The following is a 12,169-nucleotide window of genomic DNA, read 5'->3' as shown; positions in this document are numbered from 1 at the left end:
GGGTGCTAAGAATCTCTGGATCCGGACAGGCCGCCATTGGAACCTGAACTTGGCAACGTTTAACGCTAGAACCTTATCTAGTGAGGGACGTCTAGCTGTACTATTCGAGGAGCTAGAGGGTGTTAAATGGGATATAATAAGGCTCAGTGAGGTTAGGAGGACAGATGAGGCCTATACGGTGCTACAGAATGGGCACGCCCTTTGCTATCGGTGCTTGGCTGACAGAAGAGAACTGGGAGTGGGGTTCTTAATTCACAGAAGCATAGATGACAACATACAGGAATACTATAGCATTAATGAAAGGGCGGTAGGTATCGTAATTAAACTGAATAAGAGATACAAGATGAAGGTGGTACAGGCCTACGCGCCTACATCCAGCCATGATGACGTTTCAGTTGAAAGCTTCTATGAAGATGTGGAATCGGCAATGAGTAAGGTAAAAACACAGTATACAATACTGATGGGAGACTTTAATGCAAAGGTAGGGAAGAGGCAGGCTCGAGAACAGGCAGTAGGAGATTATGGCATCGGTACTAGAGAGGCCAGAGGAGAGCTACTAGTAGAATTCGCAGAACGCAATAATTTACGGATTTTAAATACCTTCTACCGAAAACGAGGAAACCGCAAGTGGACAGGGAGGAGCCCTAATGGCGAAAATAAGAACGAAAGAGACTTTATAATGAGTGCACACCCAGGCATCGTGCAGGATGTGGAAGTGGTTGGCAAGGTACGATGCAGTGACCATAGAATGGTACGTCTCGAATTCGCCTAGACTTGAGAAAGGAACGACAGAAACTAATACGCAAGAAGCCAATCAATGAGCTAGCACTGAGAGGGAAAGTACAGGAATTCAGAGTCTTGCTTCAGAACAGGTACTCGGCTCTAAGTGAGGAAACCAACCTTAGCATAGATACAATGAATAATAATCTGACGAGTATCATTAAGGAGTGTGCAGTGGAAGTTGGAGGCAGGGTAGTTAGCCAGGACACTGGCAAGCTTTTCCAGGAAACGAAGAATCTCATTAAGAAGCGCCAAATCACGAAAGTCTCAAGTACAACAGACAAAACAGAACTGGCAGAGCTTTCGAAGTTGATTAATAGGCGTAAGGTATCCGATGTAAGAAGGTATAACATGGAGAGAATTGAACACGCTCTGAAAAACGGAAGAAGCGTCAAAGCAGTGAAGAGGAACCTTGGATAGGCAAAAATCGGATGTATGCACTGAGGGACAAACAGGGCAAAATAACTACCAATATGGATAGGATAGCTGAAATAGCGGAGGAGTTTTACAGAGATCTGTACAGTAGCAGGGACAACAACGACTTTAATACTATAAGAACTAGCAGTAACCCAGATGACACCCCTCCAGTAATGATAGAAGAAGTCAGAAAGCTTTGGAGAGCATGCAAAGAGGCAAAGCTGCTGGTGAGGATCAGGTAACATCAGATCTGCTGAAAGATGGAGGACAAATTGTGTTAGAAAAACTAGCCACCCTGTTTACGAGGTGTCTCCTGATGGGAAGAGTACCAGAGTCTTGGAAGAACGCTAACATCATCTTAATACATAAGAAAGGAGATGACAAGGACTTGAAGAATTACAGGCCGATTAGCTTGCTCTCTGTAGTATACAAGCTATTTACAAAGGTAATTGCTAACAGAGTAAAGAAAACATTAGAATTCAATCAACCAAAGGAACAAGCAGGAATTTGAACAGGCTACTCAACAATCGACCACGTTCATACTATAAATCAGGTAATAGAGAAATGCTCAGAATATAACCAACCACTATACATAGCCTTCATAGATTACGAGAAGGCGTTTGATTCAGTAGAAATATCAGCAGTCATACAGACACTGCGGAATAAGGGCGTAGATGAAGTAAATATTGCCACAGGCATGGAACGAGATTTAGCCATGCCAATGCGAGTATGTGCCATGGTGTCGTCAGCAATTCGAAGTGTTGTGGTCGGCGCAACTGCATCCTTTCGTAGCGCTGTATGGTCGTTAGATAACGTTATGAGCAGGTCGCGAAGGTTAATAATGGCTCCATGCTCGCGGAGAAAATCTATTCCGAGAATCAGGTTTTGGGAGCATTCGCGCAATACAACGCAATACAATACAACAAATATACAACGCAATACAATCTTGCAAATATGACAACGAAGGAAACAATGTACGTCGACTCACTAATTCGGAGGCGGGCTGTGCACATTCCTAGCGGTGTCAATAGGTGACCTCCCGCAGTCCGGAGGTTGGTTCCATGTCCCCAAGGTGTCGTTACCTTTCTTAGCTGTGCAGCGAGGTCAGCGCTTATAACAGCATAATCGGCGACCGTATCTACCAGAGCGGTCAGTGGGTGGTTGTCGACAAGGACAGAGATACGAGCAGAGACCCGTTTGTCGTCGATGGCACACGTCGGTGAAAGAATGTCGTCGGATGTCGGCAGGCAAATCAGGGGAGGGTCTTGTAACGGTCGAACAACAGCGGCCTCACCCCCAGAGGTCGCTGTTCTTAGTTTCCCCGGCGCGGGCTTGTGGATATAGGTGATCTTCCTGCAACGACGTCCGCCAAGGTCGATTGTTGGCCATGTGACGTGGAACGCCGTGGAGATGGTGAGCGGGATTGGCAACGCGAAAGAGTTGAGAATCGTTGGCTTGCCAAGTATTCGGCGATAGCACGGAGCCACTCACTATCTCTGGGTCGACGAGCATCCGGACGAAAGCCAGGAAGACCCATGTGCCTGTAGGTGCACTCACGGTAGATGTGACCTGGTTCACCACAGTGATAACTTAGAGGCCGGTTGTCGGGAGCACGCCATACACTGGATTTCCGTGTAAGGGGTGGGTCGCCGTACTGCGGTGGTCCCGAGTAGAACGACGGTGCCGTCTGTAGGGTGGACGGACGGGACGGATAGCCAACAGCCGGTGCAGGGGTACGCAGTGCTTCCACGTACGTTAATAGCGGAGCTTCGGCTGGACGCGGGGCCGTCATGGGTTGAACTTCGGCTGCACGCAGAGTCGTCATGGGGTGCACCTGCTGCCGGACCTCTTCGCGAACGACATCCGTTAGAGCAGGAACATGGGGTGGAGAAGACACCACGTGCAGCTTTTGCAGCTCCTTGCGCACAATACTGCGCACAAGCTCCGTAAGGTCTTTTACAGCCGTGACGTCAGGTGTTGGCAGGGCCAACGACACTGACGAAAGACTGCTAGGATGCTTATACTGGTACGAACGCTGCCTTAGCATTCTCTCCATTGTCGTGGCTTCGCGGAAGAAATCCGCTACTGTGTTGGGAGGGTTGCGCACTAGTCCTGCGAACAGCTGCTCTTTCACTCCCCGCATTAGGAGGCGCACCTTCTTCTCTTCCGTCATTGAGGAGTCGGCTCGCCTGAACAGCCGCGACATGTCCTCAACGAACATGGCAACACTCTCGTTCGGACGCTGGTTTCGGGGATTGAGGAGCCGTTCCGCTTGCTCCTTTCGGTCAAAGCTTTGGAAGGTATTTTGCAACTGGTCGCAAAACTCTGGCCAGAATATCATAGTGGCTTCATGGTTTTCGAACCAAGTGCGCGCAGAGTCCTCGAGATAAAAGTAGACATACCGAAGCTTTCACTGCTCGTTCCATTCGTTGACGCTGCCGCAACGGTTGTAGTCGTCAAGCCAGTCGTCGACGTCCTCGTAAGGGTCACCGTGGAACGGCTTCGGAGTTCGCGAGACGTTGAAGAACCATGGAGGAGGCAGCGTTGATGTTCCTTGGGTTTGCGTTCCCGCACTAGCCATACTAGTGCCGAGTTGTGGAAATGGTCCGAATTCAGGAGGTAGGCCTAGTTGTCGCCTGCTACGCCATAGGTCAGCTGGTTCTTCCAAGTCGCGACTAGTGTCGGAACCTTGCTGCTGATTGCAGTGCATTCAAGAGTACCCAGTACCTCCACCCGAAAATGTCACGTGATCACAGAACGACCACAACGTCTGTTCGCAGTAGCAGCACTGGACGTCGAGCCGAACCGAAGTTAAAGCACGAGCACACCAACCGTCCTCTTCTTCTTTCACACCATGGCACATACTCGCATTGGCATGGCTAAACCTCACGACGACATCGAGGGACGATGATACCGGTGGCCATTCTCTTGTGCAGTCAGTGAATCTGACTTAGCCCAACAACAGTGGAATGATTCAGAGATCCAACAACTTATCAAATACCTTCAAGATCGCAGCTCGAGTCCACCATCGGCATTCACACGTTCAGGGTCATTTTGTCTCCGCAACGACATCGTCTACAAAAAGAACTTCGAACGTTATGCGACTGAGTACCTCCTCGTCGTTCCACCAGGGCTACGTGCTGACATTCTATCAGCCTGCCACGACGAGCCTTCCTCCGGCCAACTAGGATTCGCACGTACCCTTGCCGGGATTCGGACTCGCTACTACTGGCCAAAGCTCACCCAGGATGTCAAGCATTACGTTAAAACGTGCAATCATTGCCAGCGCCGTAAAGCCCCACCTGTGCGCCCTGCTGGTTTATTGCAGCCTGTTGCACCCCCGTCACAATCGTTTGAACGAATTGGCATGGACTTGCTTGGACCCTTCCTGAAGTCACATGATGGCAACCGCTGGATCGTAGTCGCTACTAACTATTCAACAAGGTACTGCGAAACGAAAGCCCTACAACGAGGCACCGCCAATGAGGTTGCGTATTTTTTCATCAACAACATCGTCCTCCGCCATGGAGCGCCAACAGTTCTTATCACTGACCGTGGAACAGCCTTTACAGCCCAATTGATGCAAGACGTCACGAGGCTTAGTGGAACAGCTCATCGCAAAACAACCGCACACCATCCACAAACCAACGGTCTGACGAAGAGATTAAACAAGACGCTCGCTGACATGCGATCAATACACGTCGACCGTGATCACAAAAACTGGGATGCAATTTTGCGTTATGTAACGTTCGCTTACAACAATGCGGTTCAAGAGACTACGGGTATCACTTCCTTCCGGTTGCTTCACAGCCAAGAAGCAATTACGATGCTTGATGCTATGCTGTTGCCTGACACGACCGATATTACTGCTGATGCGCACGACTTTATCCGGCTCGCCGACGCGGCCCGCCAGCTTGCACTCGAGTGGATCCGAAAACAACAACGAATCGACTCGCAGAGGTACAACTCCCGTCATCGCCATGTCATATACCAACCCGGTGATCTGGTCTGGCTGTGGATCCCCGTTCACCAAAGGGGCCGCTCGGAAAAGTTACTACATCGCTACTTCGGTCCTTATAGAGTACTACGGCGCCTCACCGATGTCAACTACGAAATACTGCTTGAAGACACAGCTCGGCGATCTCGATGTTCCCAGCAGGCCGATATTGTTCATGTGTCACGGATGAAGCCACACTACCCCCGAGCCACCTGACACTCCTTCATCATGCGTCTTTGTGCGTGTACGCGATTACTTTAACTATTAATCGGCATTGGTCATCGGGGTGGTACTTTTTTTTCGAAGGGGGGGGGTAATGCCACAGGCTTGGAACGAGGTTTAGCCATGCCAATGCGAGTATGTGCCATGGTGTGAAAGAAGAGGAGCACGGTTGGTGTGCTCGTGCTCTAACGTTCGGTTCGGCTCGACGTCCAGTGCTGCTACTGTGAACAGACGTTGTGGTCGTTCTGTGATCACGTGACAATATAAACATCCTGGAAGAAATCTACAGGGGACCAACTGCTACCATAGTGTTTCATAAAGAAAGCAACAGAATACCAATCACGAAGGGTGTAAGGCAGGGGAACACAATCTCCTCAATGCTATTTACCGCGTGCTTACAGGAGGTTTTCAGAAGTCTAGGATGGGAACAGCTAGAGATAAGAGTTAATGGAGAGTACCCTAGTAACCTGCGCTTCGCCGATGACATTGCATTGCTGAGTAACTCAGGGGACGAATTGCAACTCATGATTACAGAGTTAGACAAGGAGAGCAGAAAGGTGGGTCTTAAAATGAATCTGCAGAAAACGAAAGTAATGTACAACAACCTCGGAAAAGAGCAGCGCTTCGAGATAGGTAATAGTGCACTTCAAGTTGTAAAAGACTATGTCTACTTAGGGCAGGTCATAACCGCGGAGCCGAACCACGAGATTGAAGTAACTAGAAGAATAAGAATGGGGTGAAGCACGGCAAGCACTCTCAAATTATGACAGGTAAATTGCCACTATCCCTCAAGAAAAAGGTATATAACAGCTGTATCTTGCCGGTACTTAGCTACGGAGCAGCAACCTGGAGACTTACAGAGAGGGTTCAGCTTAAATTGAGGACGACGCAGCGAGCAATGGAAAGAAAAATGGTAGGTGTAAACTTAATAGACAAGAAGTGAGCAGAGTGGATTAGGGAACAAACGGGGGTTAAGGATATCATAGCTGAAATCAAGAAGAAGAAATGGACATGGGCTGGGCATGTAGCGCGTAGACAGGATAGCCGCTGGTCGTTAAGGGTAACTAACTGGATTCCCAGAGAAGGCAAGCTGGTTAGGGGGAGACAGAAGGTTAGGTGGGCAGATGAGATTAAGAAGTTTGCGGGTATAAATTGGCAGCAGCAAGCACAGGACCGCGTTAACTGGCCGAACATGGGAGAGGCCTTTGTCCTGCAGTGGACGTAGTCAGGCTGATTATTATTATAATTGTTATTATTATTAATAATCTTATTATTATTATTATTATTATTATTATTATTATTATTATTATTATTATTATTATTATTATTGGCGGAAAGCCCCTTCATAAGTTTGCAATAGTTTTGTGTTGAGGCTGAACAAATGCACTCTAGAAGATAACCTAGTAGGGCATCAGACACTGCTTGCGTGTGATTCCTAAAACAATATGCTTAGAGGGACTCATAGAGCCTGAACTTTATTGAGGTCTCGAGGAGAAAGAAGGCGGTGCCCAAGGCCCCACCAATCAATCCGTCGGCTTCACTCAGGTCAGGGGCGGTAGACAAAGTCCTTCGGTGATGGCCCGGGCCCTGTGGACAGCCTTGAGCTGAGCGATGAGCTCTATACTTCGAAGCGCCAAGTTCCAGGAAGACTGCTAAAAAAGTCTGCGTCTGCTGTTCAGGGCACTGCCAGAGCATCTGGTTGAAATCATTGTATTCGAGTCCACAGTGTGGACATACAGTTGGAAAGTCGGGAGTGATGCTGCTTAGTAGCGTTTATGTGATGTATTTACGAGTATGCTAGTGGGTGTAAGCGATTGCTTGTGCTTTTTGGAGCTTTGTGTGAGGAGGAGGGAAAAGTTTGATGCCTTATCCTATGATGAGAGCTGAGGTCGTGGTATGACACGAGCGGGTTTTCGTAGTAGAGGTTCCTGCAGGCTGCATTTAAGCGAGAAGATGGACCACAGACGCGGTAAGTTCTCGCACCAGTTGGTGTGACCAATCATTTGGGTTGCACTAAGGGTATCCGGCAATGTTTCCTACGTGAGTCCGAAACCACGTGATGTGTGAGGGCGTGAAATCTTCCGCTCCCCTTTTTGGTTGAAGAGTTTGTTTGCAATCGCAGTGGCCTTTGAAGAGACGAGGGCTGCAAAAAAAGCTCTTATAGCTGTACTAGAGTGCGAATAAATGGCAGAGCCTCTCGTGCAGCTTCGAAAGGTGACCGCAATGAAGTTGGTAAAAGCTGAAGGTGAAGCTTGTACCTACCATAGCCGGGTTGACGAGTGAGCCGTGGGCATCCACTGCGGAGACGGCATGCGCCTCGATTCCAATACGTTGCAGCATCAACAAAGAGGACTTTTCTTAAAGGGGCCTCGCAACACTTTTTGAGCATGATCAGAGAACGCTGGCGATCGGTACTAGAGAATCGATACTAGAGGACGCGAGCTAGTGGTATAGCGCTGCACGCGGCCTGAAATTCACAATAAATTATCAGAGTCAGCTGATTATTCCTTTTTTTCTCTGAACAAATAACGGAATATGCTCGTTAATCAAACATCGACGACCAGTCAATCAGTCATTGGCTGATTTGAACTTGGCGCCCTCGGTTGTTACAGAAATCGCTGCGAGATGCCGTCACTTGTCCACATGTGCGCACCTGATCGCACTGAAGAAAGCCACGTATTGGACGAAAAAAAATAGAGAAAAAGTTCAAGGTCACGAGGTGAGCATGACGTTTATTGTTTGCTCCTCCCATCCATCTCTGCTTAGCTTCCAGCGCTTTCGTCGGGACGAGAGAAGAGAGAATAAGATTGCAGCGTGTGACAAATACGTGAAAGTCCGCTCGTACTGTACAGGTTCTTGAAATTTTCGCAGCGTTGAATTTGAGAGACAATACGCTTTTTCAGTGAAATAATTCCATGGTTATTCAACAAAGTGTTACTATGGCCCGTTTAAGCAACCGGCATTTGAGAGTGATTAGAACGAATTGGTTATCTTAGTTGCAAACAGGTATGCACATGAGTTGTGTAGATGGTGCGGCCCCTTCCCTCCTTCTTCATCTTAATCACCAAAAGGAGGGAGAGGGGCGACGGTTGCCTCTTGCGTTTACCCACTTTTTAATACCTGTACTTAGATTGTTAAAAGAACCCTTTCATGACCATGCCTATATTTGAGGATAATGGTAACTGAAGGTCCCTGATTGTGCAATCCAAGAGCTATTTGTATCCCAACTATACTGCGGTAAGAGAAGACACCAAAGACACGTCATTGTTAAAAGCAGATCGTCGTTTCATTAGTGTTTTTTTTGTTCCATTGTGGAGTTTGTCCTTTAAAGCTGAGCAATTAGAAGGTAAGCCGAATTTTTTACACTAGCTAATTGAAAACTCTGCACATGCTTATTCTCAATTGTTTCAACACGATAAAAAAATGATAGCAATGAAAGACGTAGTATATAATTCTTCACGAAGCATCACATTTCCTTGAATTAAAAAAATATATTCTCATACTTTTGCCCTTAAATGAATGCAAGTTTTTCTTACTTTATCTTTTTTTATTATCTCCATAATGAAATAAACTTAAGAGTACCTATGACCAGCGATGCCTAGATGAGAACAGAGCCAGAACTCTGGAAACACAACAGAGAAATAAATAGCCGCGGCTAAGCTCGGCTTTGCCAGCATATACGTAGCGTGAGCTACGGGTGGAGAGACAGACTGACAGATGGATTAACTAGTGGGCGTGCCAACAAACGTTAAGTTCCAACCCATTAGTGACACGTCACTCCAGGGGCCTTCTACGGTGCCCCTGTGTGCCGTGTGACGTCGCTGCTCATAGAGCATGCGCAGCACGACTCTTAATTAGCCACACAACACCGGTCAACCTCAGTCCGCGTGGTTTACGTTTGCGAAACTCGTTTAGGTCATACTTAGGGAAATCTGTAAACATTCAGTTTTAACACCAATGCCTGACATGCTTCATGAAATGTGAAAATTAGCCATTGGGGTTACAGTGGCGTCATGATGCCATAACTAAGAAGTGACGTAACATGATATCCTATTGTTGTGTCACCACATTACGTCGTCACTTTGTCTAAAATGGGCTGATCCAGGAGCCAATGCCAAATAGGTAATGTGCAAAAAGCTTCCACAGCTAAAGATCCTGAAGGACACTTCAAAACAACGTTAGATGCAGAAAGCATTCAGCGGAGTGAGGCCAAGGTTTATACTTTAACTAAGAGGAGAAATATGATGTTTTTGTGGGAGTCTTTTCAGGCAAATGCTTGAATCTGTGAGTTTTCAGCGTAGGTAATGGCTGCCTCTAGAAATTCCTATTATGGTCTACATCGGCACGGTGTCTTTCACATTCTTTGTTTTTTTGTGAGTCCTTCAAACGCCATGTCAATGACGATAGTTATAGCGCGAGAACAAAACGACGACACAGAGACAAGAAGGACACGAAAGACGTGTGTCATCGTTTTGTTCTCGCGCTATAACTATCCTCATGCCATACCAACTAGCCCAAGCTGCCATACTGCCATGTCAATATCTAACAATGCCAATATCACCGTCAAAAAAAAGAAACCATGCCTGCGCGCGGAAGGTGCGGCACAGTCACAGCAAAAGCTGGAAGAGCCGCCTTTCAGAGCCTTTTTTAGCAGTAGTGGTTACGGACTGCAACGGTAGCGGCGGCAGAGCGGCGACAATAACTGCGGCGCCACGCGTGACCAGAGCTTTAATATTATAACAGCTTTCCCTGTAAAACATCTGATGGCAGTGCATTTCCTCAAAGCCTATATTATCTCGATGTTAACCTCACACTTTGTCTTACACAGGAACCTCATACTACAGGTCTTTACTTTTTAAATTAAGCGCCAGTAGCAAGTGTTTTGCTCTTTTTGATTTCCAGCCAGGTGGATTTATATTGTTCAGATATATGAACATTCTGCCACTGTGGGTGTGTTGCCGTCCGGTTAACATGCTTTGCTTTGGAGCATGGAAACACGGGTGTTATATAGTGAGGCTAGGGGAGCAGGCTTCAAGATTCGTGTGAGAGTCGTTGGTTAGGGCAGCAATGAAGAGGACAGAAGTACACTGCACACAAACATACATATATTTTTACACAAAAAGGCACAAACAACACAAAGGCGCAGCAAGTAATCTAAGAACGCCCATCGGCAAAGCGTCTTTAGGAAACATTTCAAAGACAATGCACGCTCACGCGTTTGGGGTTCCACGAAGCAGCCGCTGTGGCTTCCATGCTGTTTGACGAAAAGGGCGAGACGGGTTGTTGCAGGACCTGCGTCCGCTGGGCGCCGGAGCAGAAAACTTGCCGTGTGCGGAGTCCTTCGGACGTTTGCGTCCTAAGAGGTAGCTCTGGACAATGTTGTCGTTGTTGTTGTTTCCCTGTGCAAATGGCTCGTACCCGAAGGAGGGGATTGGCCGATTATAAGGTGAATTTGCCGGATACTTTCAGCATTGCATCATTCCTAAAAAACTTTTATGATTTGATTCTGATTTGAAATGCCTATTGCGAATTTGCAGAAAAAAAATGAAAAAATAGAGAAATCGTAATTTCGCAAGAAATCAATCGTTTCGTCAGAGTGATGTGTTCCTGAACGGCGAATAAATCATCCGTGTGGCTGAAACCCAGTGTAGAGGCTGTAAATGAAAAAAAAATCAGGTTGTGATAATTTGCAAGCGCAGTTTTTGAAGAGGTGGTGCTAGTATGCTTTGCCTAAATAAATCAAAACGGCGACAATATTGTTGCGTGAAGGCACAAGGGAAACTAGGCGTTTTAAAATATATTTACACAGCGCCAACGCGCAAGCCAAGATGGCGAACAAGAGAGAGCGCGCGCACACACAAGTCACCTCGTCTTCCTCAGCGCCTATCTCACTGTTTAAGTGGGGCATTGTCTCGTAACATAACCCCCGGGTGCTGAAGCACCGTCTCGGTGCTTTCTATTGTGTTGCCGAGTGGTAAAGCTTAAGGCGGGATACGTGGACAATGTCTGTAGACAGCGAAGCGGAGGCGGAGGAAGACTCGAGCGGGGCTATCTCGTATGTCACATCTGTCACCTGGCGCAATACGCGGTAGGGTCCCGAGTACCGGGAAAGCAGTTTTTCAGAAAGTCCGACGCGTCTAGTCGGAGTCCACAATAGCACAAGAGAACCTGGTGTAAAGGAAATTTGGCGGTGATGTGAGTCGTAACGATGCCGCTGGTGATCTTGCGATGCTAAAAGGCGCTGACGAGCAACTTCTCGTGCTTTGCGAGCCCTGGTGATAGCATCACGGGTGTATTCAGTCGTAAAGTCGACGGCTGTCGGAAAGATGGTGTCGAAAGGTAAAGTTGGATGACGGCCAAACACCAGGTAGAAAGGTGAAAAACCAGCTGCATCATGGCGTGAAGAATTATAGGCAAACGTAACGAAGGGCAATGCAACGTCCCAGTCCTGGTGGTCGGACGATACGTACATAGCGAGCATATCAGTTAAAGTCCGGTTGAATCGTTCAGTGAGTCCGTTAGTTTGCGGGTGGTAAGCTGTCGTAAATTTATGTTTCGTCTCGCAGGAGCGAAGCAGGTCGTCGATAACTCGGGAAAGGAAATAGCGCCCACGATCTGTTAGGAGTTGGCGTGGGGCGCCATGGTGAAGTATGACGTCGTGCAGGAGAAAATCGGCAACGTCTGTGGCGCAGCTGGTTGGCAAAGCCCGCGTGATAGCGTACCGGGTTGTATGATCCGTCGCGACAGCTATCC

The 12,169-nt window shown here is 47.6% G+C and overlaps 1 protein-coding gene across 5 annotated transcripts in view; it reads left to right on the top strand.

The window, feature by feature from the left end:
- Positions 1-12,169, top strand: part of LOC119167581 (actinia tenebrosa protease inhibitors) — a 139,442-nt gene that overhangs the window by 99,701 nt on the left and 27,572 nt on the right. For 4 of the 5 annotated variants that reach the window (XM_075866092.1, XM_075866091.1, XM_075866095.1 and 1 more), the window contains one exon: positions 8,029-8,135. The exons of the other annotated variant lie outside the window; for it this stretch is intronic. In XM_075866092.1, coding sequence (XP_075722207.1) covers positions 8,029-8,135 — 107 coding nt within the window. The remainder of the gene's footprint in view (positions 1-8,028; positions 8,136-12,169) is intronic. 5 annotated transcript variants of the gene reach the window in all.

The sequence above is a fragment of the Rhipicephalus microplus genome, chromosome 6, assembly GCF_043290135.1.
Source record: "Rhipicephalus microplus isolate Deutch F79 chromosome 6, USDA_Rmic, whole genome shotgun sequence".
Lineage (NCBI taxonomy): Eukaryota > Metazoa > Arthropoda > Arachnida > Ixodida > Ixodidae > Rhipicephalus > Rhipicephalus microplus.
This window is presented reverse-complemented; position numbering and strand designations above follow the sequence as displayed.